The following is a 21,692-nucleotide window of genomic DNA, read 5'->3' on the forward strand; positions in this document are numbered from 1 at the left end:
GCCTTATTGATCCATTCTCATTTCCTGCACAAGGCAGGACTGAATGTGATTGTAGTAAAGAAAACAGAAGCTAGAAGCAAAAGCGCAGGGGTTGTAGGAATGATGACTGGGACTTAAAAAGGCACTGCTAAATTGAGCCATTTTGAATTCCTTGTGTTGTCTGCATCTTTTGACCAATTTGAGATCAATGAACAACAGTTCAGCCTTTTTTTTGCCTTTGTTTCCCAATGGGCAGACAACAAAAAAGCCAATTCGTAACAGATCAGATTAATCGATAGGCATTGCTAGTCACAGCTCAACAGACTATGTGACAGGGCCATTTATAAGCAGGTGCGCAGCCTCCTGAGTTACTCTGGTGTAAATATAGAGCAGTAATACAAACTTCAGTGAAATCATATCCACCATAAATCTAAAGGAAGGAACGTTATCCCCATTTAAACAATTGTAACCTGTCACGATGGAAATTGTAGATGTGTAAGTGGTCTGGGTTACTGCCTCTCCCTCGACATCAGAAGATTGTAACTGATCTTTCACACAATGGACTCGGTATTGTAATGGAACTCCAAAAACCCTTGGCTTCACAGTATTATTTAGGGCTTCATAGTTGATTTAGGTCATCCCAGTTAACATTACTAACAGTAAAATGATAGTTTTACATCTAATAAATTTATTTCAATTCGCAGTGCTTACTTGATGTGATTCATAGAATCCCTTAGGTTGGAAAAGACCTTTAGGATCATCAAGTCCAACCATTAAGCATAATTATCTGAGACAATAAGTGTCAGCTGAGAAGTCTGATATGCAGATTATCTGTTTGTTTGTGTGTGCGAAGCAAATCAGGAAACGGCTGTGTTTATACAGCCTCAGGTTTTATCTTCTGGAAAGCTCCGTGTCTATTGCCCTCCACTTCATTCAAGACTCAAAGATGAACAGGAGTGAGAATTCGGCACTTCTGTGACCTTGGAACAGACAGAGCTGTATGGTGTGAAATCACAGACTGCGCAGGAATGAAAATGCTAGTTATTTAGGACCACACTTTAAAATGGTATTGCAGGGACTTCATTACAATAAAATACCTTACGAAATCTTTACCTTTGGGAACGGCACACAGAAGGGTGTATATAACAAAGATTGCTTTGGGAGCTAAATTTTCCATCATCTGTGTTTTAAAGGAAAGCAAGCATACATAAAAATGGGAAAAAAAAGTGGTTTTGCTTGTCACAGCTCTGTGTCTTACATGTCCATTCACTGACTTCTGCATCAGAACCATCAATACATTGAGTTCTGAATGTGAAGAAAGGTACATGCAAAACAACATCAGCAGAAAGGCCGGATGCGTAGCGACTGATCGTATCTTTTTTTTAAACCTATTGATAGAGCTGAGGAGAAAATACCAACTTCTGAGCACGTGTGGTGTGATACAGCAGTAAGAACCTCTAAATGATGCCTGAGAGCAGTTCCAGCTTTGATTTACTTCTAGGAAGTTACCAACGGATTATAGAGCCTGATGAACGAAGCCTGAAAGACCCACTGAAAATTTAGTATTAATGTTATTATAAAGAGGAAATATGCATAGATGAGCAAGTTACATGGCTTCCCATGGTGACAAATATCTTTTGGAGTAAATTCAGACCAGAACTCTCACATTAGCCTCCTGATATTGGGTTTATGCTTCAGCATTTTAAATATCTGGATTTCATGCAGTTAGAGATGAACTAAATCAGAGGGAGCTGATCCTGCTACTGGAGGGCTAATACTTCAGTTACGTACCTGGGGACCCAGATGGTTTTGCATAAATATTAAACTATTGATTCATCGAAGAAGTTCTTTAATATTGGTTTGCCTTCCTGGGATCGAACAATGAACTTATACACAGGGTCTACCTTGCTCTAGCCCAAAGCAGAATTTAATGTGTTATCCATTTAAAGCATGAAAAGAAATCTCACTGAATTTCCTAAAACATGATCCCATGTTGAATGCAAACACACAGACGTCTTCAGTGGGGTTTGGGTGTGTGCACATCCTACAACCGGGAACAATTGTTGCGTTAGTTTTTTAATCTTTTCAAGCGGTAAAATCAACACAGTTGGCTGCATTTGCTCATGAGAATATAGAAATTTGAGGAAAATGTGGGAAGTTAAGCAACGTTGTACACATTAACTGGCAATTTCTGAGGTTACTTGTGATTAATTGTGGCGGTTTTCAAAACCGGCTTAGTAGATAATTAATTAAGCTTCTGTGGAAGCACTTTCCTAATGGATCCTGCAACAAGTAACATGAAATCAGAAATGCTACAAGCAGGCACAACTCAGTAGATTTTCTCTACTGGAAGATTAAGTCTTTGGGGTAGATTTTTCCTACAGCAGACAGTAGGATATATTTTCTGAAAGCAACAGAATCGGTTCGAAATACATTTTCCTAACATTTCTGTCTCATTTTTCTCTCTAAATACCTTGAAGGGTGAAATGTCCTCCAAAATTATTCAGATTGATTAACTTCTGAGCTCAGGAAAAAAATATACTGACCTCAAATTTACATCTCATTTTTTTCTGGAAAAAAGTTATTACGCTTATTCTCAGCCCAGTAGTTTCTACATCTCTTGCTCCTTTTATTTCACGGTGGTGTTCACCGGAGCAGCATCACCGTGTTGTTGTTTCTTACTTATATCCACTATTTAGCCCAGTAGTCAGGCACACAGAGTATGGATTGTACTAAACCCCTCTATTTTGATTGTATGATGAATTTCCATCGATTTTTCAGCAAGCGTGTCCTACCGCTTGCTCCGCTGATCCAAGTCTCTTTTAAAATTTCAGGTTCAGTTCTTTCTGACAATGTCAATTCTTTAATCCCTTTCATTCCCAAATTCTGCAGCAACAATTGCACTAGCCTTTTGAAGGCCCTCTTGTTTTTCATCTTACTTCTTTTTTGTAACGTAATCAGGCATAGAGCCATAAAGGATACATGATCTCTCTTGCTTCATAAGTTTGGAATGGATCACAGGAGACTCTGTGAGTCAGAGAGAACCTTTATGTTGTATTCAAACCAAGCACACATTTGCTGCTTTCAGCCCCAAAAACGCTGCCTGGGGTGCCCATCAGGCCGATGGCACAGACTTGGTCGGATCCTACATCCTGACCTATTGATAGTACAGTATCTTTGGGCTGCTCTTTCAAATTTTTTTGGCCACATTGAAAAATTCTCAATGAAAGATGCTGCATTTGACGCCAGCAGTTTTGCTGTAGGAACACTCCATACTTCAATCAACAAAATCTACCTTACCCTCTAGAGGACCATGAAACACACTTGCCAATGAACACTGAGACCTAATTCCTGTGCGTGATCGAGTGCTGTTGCTTTACAGAGTGTAGTCAGGATAAAGACTGTGGTCTGACTTCTCAGCATATACAGGATCACCCTCTCTTTTTAGCGTGACTCTTGTTTCTGAACAGCACTGCCAGGTAATCAGCTCAGCTAGAGATTAATACCGAAATGAACAAACACCCTGGCTGGATATGCAGTGTCAGCTAACAGGAAACTCCGAAAATTCCCTTTATCTACTAATATCCCGCTAGTAAAGCCAATTTTGCATTGGTATCCCATCCAACTGGGTTCTGTTAACACAGTATATTTTGGCTCCAGCCAAGTGTTATCACAAGGTACAGAAATGTGATAAACAAACAGGAGAAAGCTTTGCAAAGAGAAAGGTTTAATGATTTCCTTGTTTGAACCTTGTGCACAACCCAGAGTGCCTAATGGCACATCTGTTGGGAATAAATGATCTTGCCTTATATGGTTCATACACCGTTAAATTAATTAATTCAGGCCTCCAGTTCTTAAAGGTACCCTTGTAAGTGGAAGAATTTTGATCTAGAATAGACACAAGGCCGCAGCAAATCTTGAACCTTTAATGGAAGTGCAAAGGCATTAGACACTGATATGAGATACTAAAAAAATCTTGAGTCCCTCAGATGTGGAATACAGAGAAGAAGTTGACTAATTCTTTTAAAAAACGAACACGAATATGCTAACTCTGCCATCAGACAGATGTCTACCAATGATACTGGAACCTACAAAGTCATCTATCTCAAAACTAAATCTGACTAGAGATTCCTTCCTTATGCACATCCTCAAGTCTACAGAGCACAGAAGCTCAAACATGTATTCCCTGTTCAACTCCACAGCTAATGAGGACAATTATTTCCCTCTCAGCTCTGGAATGTAGCACAGGCTTTCCGCTGACTTCACAGACTTTGGATCAGGAAATTGCTGGGCATGACCCCATTGGATATGAGCAGCAGTTTTACTCTTCAAAGGGGAAGAATATATTGAAGTCTACGACTTCCAGGAAACAATACTCATCTAATTATCTGTTGCAAACCACTGAATATTGTTGAAACAAAAGGATTGCCAGAATTTCACCACCAAGTCTATGCACAGAAGAGGCAAAAACTGTCTTTATCTCAAGCCATGAGTTTTCTCGCGTTTACTCTCCCAATTCTCTCCCTCATCCCACCAGGGGGGAGTGAGTGAGTGGCTGCGTGGGGCTGAGTTAGACCACAACAGCTATCAAATGGGGTGGTGGGGCAGAACGTGCCCCTTTGCCCATCTATCTGAGGTCTGGCATACATTTTCTGAGACCATATACAGATCAGATGGAGCCACATGCTGAAACAGTTTCTTACCATCGCCAATGGCACAATTCCAACAAGATCCTTCTGGCAGATGAAGATTTCTGACAAGGTTATGTCTGTTGTCCCCCTCCGAGGGTATTCCACCTGCCAGCTGATGGGCTGCGTTCCAGAGAGGCTGCTGAAACTGGCTATTTCAAAGTTCATCTGCACGACCTCGTTGAATAAACTGTTACTTCTGAAAAGAGGAAAACAGGGAAAGGGAAGAGCTATTACTTTTGCTGGAGAAGGCAAATGAAGTGAATCATATTAGCTACTGGAAAATGCAGCTATTTATATGCAGATACAACGCAAGGCCTTTTCCAATCGACAACTTTTTCAGAGCATACAAACCGGAGTTATTCAAAATGGGTCAGCTGCGAACGCTATGTGGAGGGACAAAATCCAGGATATGGTATCTGATGAAAGCAAAAAATATACTTATTCCACTATCCATTTCTTATGATTTTGCAAGTATGATCCAACCCTACTGCAAGATGGATTTGATTCTAATCAACCAAAATTAAGTCCAGAGCAGCTCACAAAGACTGAAGAGTTAGCACGGTCAAAAAGAAAAACAAGGCATCTTTTTATATGTCCACCATCAAAATCACATAAATCCTTAGCAATAAAACTCAGTGTAATTGAAGGTCATATATGCTGCACGGAAACTGTTGAAACAATTAACATGATTAGATGGAAAAACGACAAGATTAGTTTAAACTTAGAGGTATGCCCTGGAAATTAAAACCCAAATAGGAAGAACAAAGCTATGGTAGGTAAAATATACTATCAAGTCAGGAGGCATAAGATAATTTGAATAACAAATACGAAAAGACACACTGAAATTCTTTTCCTCACATTAAATTTCTTTAACTACACCAGAAATAAACAGAATATATTATAGAAATTCGCTGGACTATCTACTAGTTTAATTAAAAATAAGTAAGAAGTACAAATTATATGGATCAGAAAATAAACATTAACCATTCTGGAACTTTCTAAATGTCTTTCCACAGTGTAGAAAGTCTTGATATTTCACAGAATGCTACTTTAACCTAACCCTATGCCGCAATAAATCTCAAATGAAGGGAACGACAGGCATCTTCCCAGCTCCAGTAACCCAGTCCCAGCTTCCTCACACCTTCGGATGCATTCATCACATTAACGGCTTCAATTTTTCCTCTTTTTTTTTTTAATGTACAATACATGAAGGTCCATTTCTGAGAAAATCCATCAAGAACTGATCATGTACAAAGCACATTCTCAAGTGCTAGACTTTCTTTTTACCTCTTGAACAGAAATCACCATTTTTTATTACTTAAGACATATTCTGCGCTTTACTTTGCATGATTACTTTGAAAGCAAATGCGTTCCCCTGATAATTATTACTTTGATTATGGGTTTTCATTTGGATGGCTTACTCTGAAAAGTCCTAGTACTGCCTAATGCTTTAAATTTATTTCCTTGCTGGTTTCTTGCTGTGTCAAAATAGAGATATCGTAACACTTTTGCAATAGCGGTTTACTTCCTCCATGCATTTAAAGAGTGATTTTTGGGTAGTAATGGGATAGATGGATGGGTGTAGCGATTCATAACTCAAGACCAGCCTATTCCCACTTGAAGAGCTCCTACTAAATAAATCTTCCAGCTTGCATATACAAGACAACTGTGAGAACTCTAGTTTACACACTTCTGGGACATCCCAAATGAATATATACTGGATTGAACTTTGTCATTTATTTGAGAACATGATTATATGCAAAGATACCTGAATCACCTGAGCTACAGCGTTCATTTAGCTGTTAAAGGCACCATTATACCTCAGATTAATGGCACCTGAAATGCCATTATTTTCACCGTTGCCAGATCTGATGCTTAGTAACTGACAGAGAGAAAGTTTTAACATGTGATTGACTATCTCAGTGCTTTCACTTATGCTAAATAGAGAGGAAATTCTTGCATGCCTCCAAGTTCTTCTAAGAGGCAACATATGTCAGGAAAGCTTTTGTGATCAAGAAGTCTCCACTTTCTCTAAAGGGGCTCTGAGCAGGTGGGGAATGTGCAGCTTTACAGCAAAAGCCCCACAGCTCTGCCCGTAGGACCAGAGCGCTCTGGGTGGGGAAAAGCTCATTTCCAGCCATCGCCACCAAACGCTGCCTCAAAACCACCGCTTCGTTTGGATTTCCAGTGCTCATTGAGCTAGTTCAGCCAACTGGCTTCGTGCCCCATGATAAAGTCAGGCTGATTCTTCCCAAGGTATCAAGCTGGAGCGGTGGAGAGATATAAAAAATGGTACCAAAATTATTATCAGAACTTGGTAAAACATTGCTGAAATATTTCTTCGGCAAAATACAGGATACAAAAAAGTCCAAAAATACGCATGGTATAAGATGAAGGTTTTATTGGCGCTTTTTCAGGATGATCTGCATGATTTAAACGGCTGCACTTGTGAGTGATGCACCCACCTCCTTCCATGGCGATTAAGACTTTATGCGATGTCGCACTATCATCAGTTTCCTCCTTCTCTCTTCATACAGAAGAAACAGAGAGATGATCAACAGCTGGGAAAGCATCCACTTGAAAAAAAATACGCCTTCAGAGATGTGTAATGGCTGAGAAAAAACTTCTCATGAAGCATATTTAATGTTCAGAGCTTGTTCACTGACTGAAACAGCAATTCCTTAATATCTAACATTTAGAACTGCTCAGCAGCCGGAACAGCAAGTAATTACAAAACTTTTCTAAAGTACACAGCACGTAGTGATTACAGATGAAGCTTCATGAAGGCACGGCTTCTAAGAAATTGCTCCGGGGCGGATATATGAGTCTAATTTGATTGGATTGAGAGTTCCCCTGCGCCAGTTCACTCCCCAGATGTATTTTAATTTATAAATATGCTAATCATTCAGGTCTAGATTGGGCCACGCGCTTGCACAAGGGAGTAAGGACTCCCTTTGATCTGCTAAACAGCCACAAGTGAGGAGCCCTGAACCCACAGCCGCTCCTTTGCTGAGATGGGCCGGGATTAGGTGCTGCTCACTGGTTACAGCAGCTGGGCCAGCAAGTTAGGGATGGGGTTAGTGATTTACTATGGGCTAGTGGTAAATTACAACCCCAGGAGAACGAGGAGGAACTGCGCAGCAGAGATGTGCGAAGGGTTCTGAACAGCACCGTTTGAGAAAAAGAAGGTGGAACAGAGATGTTCTGTTAACGGAAAGATAATAAAAAATGCATAAAAGGCAAAAGATAAGCGACACAGGGAGAAAGCGCCATAGAACTCACCAGCTCTTGCCAACTGGATGGACAGAACGCCCACTTTTGCTATCAGCTACTGTTAGTTTAACCAGGATTCTTTTGAGTATATTAAACATTCTTACACAACTATTCATTGATCATTCAAACCTTCAGTGCGCTGAGAATTATTTACCCTCGGAAGGAGATTTTTTTCCTATAGATACTTAGGACTGGCTGTATCAAAAGCTGTGCTTAACCCTCTCATCAACATAGGGGATTTAAAACACAGTACAATGTATACACAACCCCCTTGTAAACCCATGGACAGACCCATATGTACTGTGGGTAATACCACAGGTGCCAGAACGCAGAACAGACGCTGTTTCCCTGCAGAGGTCTGGTGAGAGGTGGAATGATGTTAAACACAGCAAAGGCTGAAATCACTTGTATGGGCCATGCATGGCCCAGAAACAGCAACCCCAGGCCCAGCGCTGCAAAGGCTTTCACAGGCCACAGTGGGGAAAGGCGGATAATTACTAAGAAAAACAGTGCAGAAGTCTTGGATGATGTAAGATCCATAAACACATGGAAATGTTTGTTGAATGCCTGTCTACATGGGTGGACCACGACTCTCTGATGAGAGATTTCAAAGTGTTGGGTTATTGCTCTGAGTAATAGAGCAGTTTCGACTCTTAAATGAGTGAATCTTAGGACTGCTACAGGCTAAATCAATAATTTCGATTTATTACAATGGCTCTCAAAAGAGAAATTTTGAAAAGCCTAGATTAAAAACATTTTTTAGCCATCCTTTATTCCAATGGATTTGTACTGAAAGTGCCTAGGGATCCAAGAATACTTCGACCTGCTGAATATTTAGCAACTCTTTTCCTATTTAACGCTACCCAGTTTGACAGTGACATCTTAATGCAAGATCAGCGCTTACTAAATGACATTAAAAACTGAAACCTCATTATCCCTCTGTTACATTGCACATCTTACTCTTCACTAAAATTAATGTACTGAAGCATGTACAAACTCCCCTCGAAAGCCAATGGTCAACCTGGACCCCAGAGTGATCTGTACTTTGGCCCACTTAGATGTACACACCAAAGCCTCTTCCCATCTTACAACTGGGGATACAGGACACATGTTTTTCTATTCCTGCTATTCTCAATGTTTTGCTCCTGCAGTTTTTCCTACCCACATTTGACAACGGGGCTGTGTTCAATGGACGCACCCGAGGATCAGGATGAATCGCAGCAATTTAAGAAAAAGCAACAAACACAGAGATTAGAACCTATTTGGAATCTGTGACTGATTATGACTTTAAAGATGACGAAATTATGTGGCCAGTCTAACAGTCAGCACTCAATGCTAACAAAGGGTGGGTCATTATCAACTCAAGAGGCTTTGAATCCGACACCCAGGAGCTAAACCTGTAACACCCACCCCTGGGACCTTACCCATCCATTGCACTTCTGAAAGACTTGATAAAATCGAGTGCAAACGCTTAATACGTTGCTTTCAGGCAGATAATCCCTTGGAAAAACCGTGGAAAGGATGTGGTAATTAAGAATGCCAACTACTGGACACATAATGCTGTTTAAATTTCTTATTTTCCAATATTAGCCTTGCTTTCATCTTTAAACAATAAAAAGCAGCAGTGGAGAAAGAAAAGGATGATCTATTTTGGCAATTAGCAGATAGGGAGGACATAATTTCACGGAAAACTACCACATTAAAAGTATTTTGAAGGTCTTCAAAGGAAAATATCTGAGGTATAACTTAGCAAACTCTTGAGTAACACAACATTATACACATGTATATCTTCAAAAGCATGATATAATGCTGTAATGCAGTCCAGATGAGAGTTAGATTAGTTAATAAGGTTTCTCAGCTTTCTTGTCATAAACTGTGATATAAAACATGGCTTTTTGATTAAGGTATTGGGCTGAGACAGGAAATCTCATTTCACTTCCCAGCTCCTCCACAGCATCCTTTAATGACCTCAGGCAAGACGTGAAGATACAGATCCTTACAGCTAAAATAAAATCAATAGGAATTAGGCATTGTGGAGCTTTATAGAACCTCTGGTGTCTGTCTGCTACTTCAGGCACCTGAATCCGGTACCCGTATCGCGTTGGTTCTGAGCCCCAGGATCCCAGCTGCGTTCAACCACATCCAGGCAGGACAGTCAGAGCGTTACGCTGAGAGCTCCCGCTCGCGAGGGAACCTCGTAGCTGACAAAACGTGCACTGTCTGGGCGGTATAAGGAAGAGAATCCCTTGGGTGTGATCCTTCTGTGCCTTTACTTCCCATTCAAACAATGGGAATATTTTTTTTCTCTTTTAGTCTCAAAAAAACCTAAGAGCATGTGGTGCCTGACTTCTCTGCGCAAGCCTTGCACACAGATGCTAATCTCAGCGACGCTAATTGCTACCCTAGCATAAACAGCAGAAGTCATGTTGCTAATTAGAGAACAGAAAAGCTCCTCTGTTGGACAGGCAGAAAACAGAATGAGACAGTCCTTGAAGGACTGAGACCTGTCTGGGGATCGCAGTAACTCAGCAATTCCTCCCTTCTACGCAGGACGTTTTTTAGAGTCACTAATCACCAATAAATGCTGCAGTCAAGACAGCAGGCTCATTAGTCTCCTCTGCTACTACATCACATCCAGGCACAAGGTGGATGAGATCGATTTTTCCCTTTTCCCAAAGGAAGCAGGAATGGACCCTCTGCCTCAGACCGGTGCCATCGCATAAAGGCTACCTGCAAATCCCAGTTCTGAGCTATCATCATCTCCCACCTATATCTCATTTTCCATTCACTTTGCACAAGATATTAGTCTGTTAATGTCTTCATTATAATTTCAGATAACAAAATATGTAGGCAGATTGGTCAAGAAATAATCTTTCACAGTGATTCATCATCTCTTCCTGCCTCCGAGAAGGACATTTTCTACTTAGTATTCATTCAGTGCTGGAAACTCTCCAGAATCGCTGTAAGTAAGAAGTATTTTTCTCTTTTGGAGACAGCAAATGTTTAAGCACCGAAAATCTTCCAAGGGGCATCACAGGAAAGGAGACCCTGAGCAGAGATTTTCAGAGATTCACTCCAAACCCACTGGCTTTCAAATGAAGAAAGGAAGTCAGAATCACTCCGACCATCAGCATTAGATTATATGGTTCTGTCAGCCTGCTAAAAGCAGCAAGATGAGATAAAATACACAAGTCAGGTGTCTCCAGCTTTCAGTTCCTACACTTTTCACTGTGCTTTTCCTTTACTGATCCGCTAGCAGATCTGCTTTTGGGCTATGCTTGAAAATCCCCAATATTTGTGCATAAAGATCCCAATTCCTTTCCAACAGGGCAGCTGCACTTGCCCCCTGAGAAAACACCTAGAAAGTCAACTATTCACCAGGTATGTGAAGTTGACAAAATACCTGCATTTTGGCTGTAAAGAAAGCACACACTTAATGGCATTAAAGCAGAAAAAACATAGAAGTGTTGAATATCATGGTAGGAAATAACCCAAAGGTGAACTAAAATAGATTTTCAAACTTGCTGACCACCAGCAAAGTTCACGGGGCAATGAAAAGTCAAGCTTGTGGGTGACAGCCCCGTGCTGTCCCCTCCACTCCATTTGGGCACGACTGCAGCTTTTCAAGTTCAAGTGTGTAAAGAAGGTAAAGGGCTTTTTCAGATCCGAGGCCGTGATCAACAGCCGCTCGGTGGCAGCTCTCTGAAGACACCTCCAATTTAGCACAAGAGCTTTCCTAGGTGTCTGTGAAGCTGCCCGAATAGCGACTAAAAGGTCTTGAAATGAGCTGCGTCCTTTGAGAAATAAGCTCAACAGCTGCAATTTCATCACAGAGCAAACTCTGTTTGTGTGGAGTCCCTTGGACTAGAAGCTGCAGGGAATTGAATAATACTGTGTAAAATCCAGAGCTAGAGAATATCAGCCTGGGCAATGTGGAGGAGTGCTTTTATTTCTAGAAAGTCAATATATTATTGCGAGCTTCACTAAGGAGCAGTCTGCAGCAGGAATATATTAATTTTCTTCAATCTCAGGTCTTACCTCCTGTCTCAGAGCATATTATTCCCCTTATTAGTATTTGCAGAATATATGATATACTCTTTTAATCCTACTCTTTGCTTGTAAATTCTTTTTCATGGTGTATGCTGCTCACACGGTCTTGAATATGCTAAAGTAAAGTACGATCAGGGTAAAGCAGAAACCCAAACTAGTCAAAGGAAAAGATGCTCCAGATGCTGTTTACCAAATATGTCCCGCAAGATACGAAAGGGGAAAAAACCCCCAAACAAACCGAAGCGCAAGATAAGGTGCACACCGGCATAACCAAATAACTCCATTGAGAATCATCTAAACACCTCATCATAAGGAGGGGAGTTTCCTAAAGTAAGATAAGGGCAATATAGGTTAGACACAACAACAAAAAAGGAAGTTTTAGCTTTCTCTTTATCTTTTTGCTTCCCCTGAAGGGGTAAAGATGGGTAGAAAACTGCAGGAACCATCTGAGATAAAGAACCTTCATTTTGAGTTCACGGTGGAAAACCCTAAGACCCCAGCAGTGGTTGCTGGGATGCTTCACCCTTATTCAAATTTACAAAACTCATGGACCCCAGGGCTTTCAGTATCTGTAGTTCTGGAAGTCTGATGGACAAACCTTTATTTTACAGTTCATAAAGCAAAGTTTAACAACACTGCCTTCCTAACGCCATCCACAGCTCTCACTCATTGTGAATTTCAAAAGCTTATTAAAACCTGAACCAACATAAATATTGGAGCTAGATCCATTACATTTCATGATACAGTTATTTGGTGGCCAACTCTGGTACTTCCCTTCCCCTGTTCAAGGATAATAAAAGGAAAAAATGTCCCCATGACATTCAGTGGCAGAAATGTCATTGCTGAAGTGCCTGTGATGTGCAATTAACATTTTTAAGGAGTCATTTAAAAGGATATTGTCAAGGCTGATAGATTTGAGATTACACCAACTATCTGTGTTTAGATTTCTGCATAATTCAGCATCTCCCTCGCAAGTTCACCCTTTCACTTCTGGATATTTATATTTATGCCCACTGTATTGAGGGCACTATATGTATTTACTGTTGACTTCTCTTCCATTGCAGCACCATAACATTGAGTTATAATTGCAGTCATCAGAGCTTCTATCCAAAAAGCTTTCATTTTTTGTAGTGTCCTGCTTTCCTCAAGCAAGTTGTGAATTTCACAACAAAAACCACTTCGTTTAGGAGCAAAAATATAAGTTGTGAGGCAAAACCAGCTCAGTGTTAGGGTAGAGTTAAAAACAACGTACAAGTGAAGTCATTCTCCATTAGTAATGAAGATGTCACCAGCAGGACGGAGACTTCAGGTCTAGACTCAGCCTGTTTGCGTGTTGAAATCCCGGATCTTCCCCCCTTGGCAGTCCTGTCTGACACTTGTGCTTCACAGAACGGAAAAGCAGGAAAGCAGAGAAGGTATTTGCTATAGTAGAAAAACTGTCTTTAAGCAAAATGTTCATCAAAGTTTGTAGGAGATGCCAGCTACTTTTTAAAGATTCCACTGGACAGCGACTGAACGTTTGTGTTTGCAGCTGCGATGTTTCTCGAGAGAGCTGATAGCAGCCATCAGTCTGCAGGCAGAGCGCAGCCGCTCCTGTCGGGCTGTCAGGCGCATGAAGAGCAATGTGTCCTCAATATTTCAAGAAGACAAATGAAGGAGACACGATCCTACTGTTAAATGGCCTGTGAGAAAAGCAAGTGCCTCCTCGGCTGACAAAATACTTACAGATAAACTCCAAGAGCAACTTTGAAGTGATGACTCTGACATACCTGGTTCTGTCCCTACCTGGTTTTTCCCCACTGCACCTCAATTAGAAAACAGTTATGTCTAATTTGTTGGGAAGTTTAACTTCCAAATTCACTAAATCAGGCCATGATTCAAAGTAAGCAAACACAATAGACTCGGATGAAGCTTTTGAGAGCTGTCATGCTTTATAGAGGTGACTTTCTATTGCTAGGATCAAATTTTCCTCTTAACTTGACCCTCAGAAAGGTGTAGGAGTGCTGGGGGAAACCATGGGCTGCATGGCATCCAAATACTCTCCACACAACAGAGAGTTTTTTATTGCAGAAAGTAATAAACAAGAGTCTAGCACAGAATTTCTCTATGCACCATATAGTTACACATTTGTCTCACAGCCCAAAGCAAAGATTTAAAAATTTACTGCGATTTTTTTTTCCAAGCAACTATTACACACTTCTTTCTATGCCCTTCTGCACTAGGTGAATCAAAACAGGGTACTGTGTAATTACACAAAAGACATTTAGAGGACACTGTCAAGAAAGAAAAATCATAAAGAACAAGGCTTCCCTTTGTTATTGAAATGTTCAAGAATATTAGTCCCTGCTCTTGCTCTTTGCTGACTTGCGACACTTCGCGTGACCAGACAGGGGGAATTAGAGGGATGAACGTCCAGCTTTCCAAGTCTCCGCAGCAATGCAAAGCCAAGAGCAAAAGCTCCTCTGCACACATAGCACGTGCATGTGGGATGCAAGTGCCACAACGCTCAGGGAGATGAGAAAGAGCACGAAGCAGCATGGGGAACACACAAGTTGAAGACAACGCACTTGTGAGGACACTATTTCTTATGGAATCTGTCATCGGCAGCACAGGTCTGAAGCAGCTATTTGGGATGCATGGGAAAAAGCAGCGGTAATTAAGGCTTTGTGGTCGCGTGTGGGGGAAATTCACTGTTGTGTGAATTTGTCATGGACAGATCCGTGGATGAGAGCTGAACTCTGTGCATCGGGCTGCAGACGAGGAGAACGCTGCTGATTCACCCCTGAGTCACCGAGCCTTCCTTCCGCTGCTTCATCCCCACCAGTACATACGTCCAATTGGCTTAACTTCAAAACTAAACTTAAGGGTTATCTTCCCTCTAAGTGAAAGCAGAAGAGGAAAAAGCGTACAAACTCAATCCCACAGGGGAATCCTACGAGTGGACGTTATCAGATTTACAGTCTTCTTCTGGAAGGTACCTGTGGAAGGTGATGAAGCTCAATGAGGTTTGCAGGGGTGAGAGTCCCACGTGCTCAAGTTCTTGGCCAGTTTCTAAAGCTGAAGTTTATTTTCAAAGAGCTGCCCGCATCCCACTCTGTGCTTTACACTATAGATGGTCTGAAATGCTGTGAATCTCAAGCATAAAGTTTTCCTTCATGTTATAAACAAGATTTAAGTTGGATCAGTAGTAACTACTTGCTAATGATAACTCAACTAAATCTCTAGATCTCAAAATGCCATCAATTTGTTTGTCAGCCATCTCTTGGCCGAGTTTGTCCCCCTGTGACGCTGCCTCAACTACTTCTACAGTAGATCTGAGCACAAACAGCCATGTTACTGTGGATTGCCAAAGAGCCCCCGCTCTGCCGGGCCCAGCCGTTCGTCTGGGGTAATTCAACTGCATCTGCACCTTTGTCTGTACGTTAAGAAATCTCCTTACACTTTTTAACTGCTCCCGTATAAGAACACCAGCAGAATTGACTTCACAGCCAAATAAATGTCAAGTAAGAGACAATTCTTCAAGACAAGCATTCGACGTCTGTCAGTCCAAGCTGTGCTGCGCTCTCCAATGGGAAAATGCACTCTGTATGCAGAGAAAACCCAAGAACACTGTCATGGATTTGTATTTGATAAAGCAGGTTTGCAGGAGCAACATGAAAAAAAAGGTTAAAAGGGGGGAAGGATGACAGCCAACTAGACTGGGGGGTTTTGGAAATTAACAGTACAAATATAAAGGAGTTTGTCCCTTCCGGCCCCTTCCCAGCTACAGATCCTTAATCTAGTTTGATTTTCCTGGGGTAGCAATCTGTCAGATACATCCCCTTCAGAACAAGATTATAAAAGGAGTGAATCATGGACACATTATTATTCCCCTCAGCATGCAGCGCTTTTTCTTTAAATACAGAAACCGTACTGTGCAGGAAATGATCCATCTATTAAAATTTGTGTCAACATCTCTCAGAACTCTCGAAGCTGTACGGTGAATACCGCTCAACCATTTTCCTCTGTCTGAGAAATCAGCATGATGACAACACTGAAATATGTTCCACGCGACACTTCGGTCCTGACCTAACTTCCACTCCAGTCAATCGGCGTCCTGCTTTTGATTTTGATGGGAGTGGGGCCACCGCTCCATTGTCACCTCTCTGGTCCCCTCAGGCGCTCTCTCCAGCCGCACTGTCAGCTTTGAGAAGCCAGGGCAGTTTCAAAGTACTATTCTGATGCCGAAGGCAAACTGCGAGATGACCTTTTCCACCAGCAGAGAGCTGCTAGGAGGCTGCTATTGAGTATCGCACCAGCTGCAATATCTGCTCCCAGTGCTGACCTGGCCGCGCTGCACACGAGATGGGTTTTCCTTTTGCTGTCTCCTCCCCAACTGCAGAGTCCGTTATACATTCTGAACACGCTCCTATCTACATGACATTCAACCTAAAAGATGTTGGAAAATGGACAAATACTCTCTTAATAATTTTCAGCAGCATCACCAACTCTTCCACGGATTCCGTTTCACCAGGAAGTTAGCTTTTATTTTTGCAGATAGCATGTCTGTGCTATCCAGTTATTGCTATAAAGAGATTTGGCCTTTATGACTAATTTAAAGGGTTTCCCAAAGCAGATGGAGCATTTTGAATATAGAAAAAGGGATTTACACGAATACTGAGCTCCAAATATTCAAATATAAAGACAAAATTGTGTCTAAGGCAATATTGGGAAGAGCTGCTCCAGGCTATTGGAGATTGTCTCTTCATCCTCAGTAAATGTCACGGAGTGTAAATTGACATTATTTCCTGCCACCAGTGGATTTTGATTTGATTCCTCTTGCTGATGTCCTAGTTCACAGAATGAAAATGTCTTGGTGAAATGGACAGAGAAAGGGAAGAGACAAAACAGGGAATATCTGAGCTGGCTGTATTAAATTATCATACGCTACTTCCATGTTCTACCTATGCCAGTAAACAGAAAAAAAGGCTTCTGGAATTATTGATGTAAGTTACTGACAAGCACAAAACCATCTGTGACAAGCCAAAGAACTGCAAACATCAAACTTTTGAATAAAATGCTGTATGTGTATATGTGTATATATAGTGGGGAGTAATAGAGACGCAAGAAAACACGTTGGACAGGCTGAATTTATCAAGGTTAAATTGCACCTACTTCCCTTCCTTGTTCTCAGTTCTCAAACTACACGTTAGACTGACGTTATCCTTAGCTAGCCAAGATCTACCGTCAGCCTCCCGTGACATTAACCACCCCACCTGGGCCCTTTCCATGCAGGGGAACATTGCCAAAGGGGACTCAGATCACATCTCCCATTTACAGATAAGTTCTCCTCGCTCATTTGCTGCCAGTGTCTCTGCTCGGAGGGCGGCGCTGGCCCCGGGGCGCGCAGCCGGTGTCTCCGTTAGCTGGATGCGACACGTGCTCTCGTGCTAAGAGTCTGTGTCAAAGCCCTTTCTGGGGTCACGGACTGACCGTATGATCTCACACCAGCCATTTGTCTTGCCTGGCCTTCTATTAAGCCTGTCAAGAGAATTGGTTCAATAGAAGAAAAACAGGAGCTCCTTAAAAATGTATTGGAACATGTGAGTTGAACATTTTGGGGTGAGGAAGCTATAAAAAATGACTCTGCAGTGAACTTCAGAATATCCATTTGTTAAAGAGGCAGTGATTTCCCTTCCTGAGAAATGCTTTTCATGGTGTGAAGCCTTGCAAAGGGAAAATATCATGCATCTAGAAACATTTTCAGAAGTACTTATACGAAGGAGAAATGTTTCAAAAATGATTAAGGCTGCCCATATATCTGTTATCCAGCAAGCCTACAATTTAAATCCTGGCAATACATCAATGTTTTCATTCTCAGCTGCATTTCCTGACATTTATGCCAAAACAAAATTCTGTAAAAGGTCATAACAGGAATCAAGTGTTATTAAGTGCACGATCTAACAAACAAAACAAATGACCTTCGCTGACACTTGCCTGGTCGTTCACGAACTCACAAACAATAGATGCCGACCGCTTTCTCAGACTCAACGAAGAATTTATCTTGGGTGAAATCATTCATATGCAGAGAGTCAGCAGACGCTTTCAATGCCTCAAACGGACTTCAAAGCAGGACTGAATTATGGTTTAGACTCTTTGTAACTATTCTCCTTTCTTTTTACATTATTCCACCCAGTGCTGGCGCACCATTGTGCTAAGTGGTATTAACGCATCACACAGCAGAAGATGATTTCATGTACCAGGAGACCTCGTGGTTCGCACAGGCAAAATAAACCACAGAATCACAGAATCCCAGAATGTCAGGGACTGGAAGGGCCCTGGAAAGCTCATCCAGTGCAATCCCCCCATGGAGCAGGAACACCCAGCTGAGGTTCCACAGGAAGGTGTCCAGGCGGGTTTGAATGTCTGCAGAGAAGGAGACTCCACAACCTCCCTGGGCAGCCTGGGCCAGGCTCTGACACCCTCACCATGAAGAAGTTTCTTCTTGTATTTAAGTGAAAAGATGTTTATTAGTTCCATATATAAATGGAAAAACGAGACCTGGAGAAAACAGAGTGGCTTGCTCCAGATCACATCAAACACCTGCAGCACTGAGACTGGACCGAGCCCTCGTTCCAGGGCGACTCTTTCCCTCCCCAATCCGAGCAGCACTGAAAGAGTTAACCCAGGGCATCTGTGGGTGATGTGCGAACTGTAGCTCCATCTTCTGAATCACCATTCGGAGGCTTTGCTGCAAAACTCCCCTTCCACTTCCTTTTCTATGAGTACATTTAACATCATTTCTCCCACGCTGTATCTGAAACTTCTGGAGAATTTCATCATACCACACCAAAGGCTCCCAACAACAGCCAGAATTGCTTTTACTGCTGTTTAGCAAAGTACTGAATTTAAATGGCTAATGTATATGTCTCATACATGAACACAAACTGCTGCATAGCAAAACTTTAATTTATCAAATTAAAATGCACTATAGCAAGAATTTATTGTATCACCACTCATAAATGTTATTATGCATTTGATTTTTTTTGGTCTTTCATGGTTTCAGCAGTAAATGGAAAGCAATCAAGGTTCCGTTTGAAGCAGCCATGTAAGCAATTCTCATTTAACAGAAGACAATGGAAAATGAATCCACAATGAGTGTAACTAAGTTTTCATGGAAACAACAAAACCACTCAGACATTATCACCTTCAACAGCTGCTTACTGTCTTCATTTCAAAATTACCTGCCATATTTTACTATTTCCTCCAGGAAAAACAACACCAACAAACCTCACACACACAGGGGAAGAAAGAAAGAAAAAGAAAGGATGGCTTTCTTGCAATGATAACACTTAGCAAGGATGATTGAGGTGAAGTGATGTTCAACACTCCCTCTCCTGCAGGTTTCAATTCTGCACTTTTAACCACAGGAATAAAAATTCAACGTGGCAGATTGGTAAAGCCGGGGTGTTTTCCTCTCTCCCTCCCACTCTGGAACATCTGTTTCTCTTTCCAATGGGCAAAGCAACATCTGTCATTCCGGGAAAGTTGTTTACTACAAAACCATCACAACATTCTCAACATAAAATGAAAGTACTTAAAGGAACTACTAAGAGCAGAGTGGAATCTTCTTCTGGTGGAAGGTTTCATTGTCTGGGATGCATCCCCCAGTATCAGGTCCAGATTGAGGGGATGGGAAGGAGTTAATTACTGAAGGGCAGCTACGGTGAGTGAGATGCACGGCTCCTATTGACTTCCTTAATGGTGGTAAAATGTGCAAATCCTGTGGACTGTAGTTGAATTTAAATTGCAATGATTACAAAATATAAAGCCTAAAAAAGAGGATTTCTACATGAGCAGATTTAGCCGGGACACAGACTCCCTCAAGACCTACATTTTGTTTATTTGCAAAGTAGACCATGCCTCCCGAATGACTTTAAATCCTGATGACAATTATTTATATATCCATCCACCCTCCTAACATGGTTCTGAACCATAATTCCTGTTGCTAAATGCCTTGGGGAGTATCTACTGGTTATAGGTCCATCCCTATTTTCTGGCCATTGTCCAGCAAACCACTTTCAATGTATAAACAGTCCTGCTGCCTTCAGCGAGTCTACTCATATGATGCATAAGACCATAAGAACACATTGCTTAAATAAATACATCATATCAACAACAATAACAATACCCTTTTCTTACTGTGTTCAGACAGGATTTTTTTATGCACAGCTCTTGGAAGTAAAGCACTACGAGCCTGTTTTATGATATGCAAGCTGGGAACAGAAAAATGAAGTGACTTGCCCAAGGTCATACAGGAGCCCATCAGAGAAATGAGGACGCAAACCATAAATGTATGGTTAAATTGAGTACCGAAGATTGTGTAGAGCTCTGTGAGGGAGGCTTTGACTACTCCGTTATAAAGGAAATCAGTGAGGTTATACAGCTGGAATCAAATAGTTCAAAAATTATTTGCATCTACTGTCATGTTAACCAGTCCAGTTCCATCTTATCCAGAAAGTGCAATGAATGTTTAATTCATGGTAAGCTAAGAAATCACAAAAATAAGGCTTTTATATGTTCCTGATCCACCTGCATGAATAAACTTGAACACTTTCCATTGTTCTAAATTCCTTAACAACAATATACAGTTAATTAAGATGGATTTAAAAAAACCAGCAGTACCGTATTTAGACAAAAACTAGTAGCTTAAGACGTTCTAAATTCTGAAAGTGGAAAATATTTATTGAGAAAGAGAAATGGTGACACAATCAATCAAGCCCTCACAGCCTCCTACGATAAGATTTGTATCCAGTCATATCCATATGGATTTTACATTCTCTCTCAATCATATTTATCAAAGACTTTGTATATGGTGTGGGAACTGATAAGAGGAAAAACTGCTCCAATCTGTGTGCAGTAAAAGGAAGCAGAGGCAGACCCAGGCCATCATTCTGCCTGTTTTCCCAGCATGTTGCTGTAATAAACCCCGGCAATTTGTACCCATGTCTTCTGTATCCAGGAGCAGGAACGAGCACTGGCTGCAATTTGCCAACTGCATTTTTGTCATCAAAAATGCAATGGCATCAAAATACAACTGCTGCCATCAAGCATTACGAGTGCGAAAAAAAACGTAGTGTTCACAATTATACGGACTTCCAGAACTGTTCTTCTGGCCAAGGAATATCACAGGGGGCGACCTGTAAGAAGTTGCTGCTGTTCCTCATGTCTTTGATCAACAAACTCTCTACAGTCTCCAAAGTTCTCAAAACAGCCGCTTTGCAGCAGCATCAAATTCACTGCCAAACTGAAAGGGAAGGAAGGTGACATAACCCTGGAAAGTTATGCAGGCTATCCCAAATAAAATTGGGTACTGAAACCTTCTGAAGATGGGCCAGAGCATCGAGAGCTGTCATTTCGAGCCTCTCCCGGTGTTAAACGCCCTGGGGACGGCTGTTCAAACTGCTTCGTGTGCCGCTTCCCTCGACCAGTCATCTCCTTCAAGGCACAAAATTAAAGCAGTGATGGATGGACCGTTCTACTGTTTATCTGGCCCAGTTTCACAATGTGGCAGTGAGGAACTGTTGAACTCCAGTTAAAACAAAGGAGGCGCAATAAAAAGTTCCTATGAACATCCTTATTGAACTTAAAGGAAGAATTTGCTACTGCCGAGTCACACAGCAGAGGACGAACGATGGGAATGGGGACTGTCACCCGCAT

At 41.5% G+C, this 21,692-nt stretch overlaps 1 protein-coding gene across 2 annotated transcripts in view; it reads right to left on the bottom strand.

Annotated features, from left to right (window-relative positions):
- TMEM132C (transmembrane protein 132C) overlaps nucleotides 1-21,692 on the bottom strand; it is a 167,547-nt gene that overhangs the window by 38,266 nt on the left and 107,589 nt on the right. For both annotated transcript variants that reach the window (XM_071815948.1, XM_065851926.2), the window contains one exon: nucleotides 4,683-4,866. In XM_071815948.1, coding sequence (XP_071672049.1) covers nucleotides 4,683-4,866 — 184 coding nt within the window. The remainder of the gene's footprint in view (nucleotides 1-4,682; nucleotides 4,867-21,692) is intronic.

Source organism: Patagioenas fasciata, chromosome 17 (assembly GCF_037038585.1).
Source record: "Patagioenas fasciata isolate bPatFas1 chromosome 17, bPatFas1.hap1, whole genome shotgun sequence".
NCBI lineage: Eukaryota > Metazoa > Chordata > Aves > Columbiformes > Columbidae > Patagioenas > Patagioenas fasciata.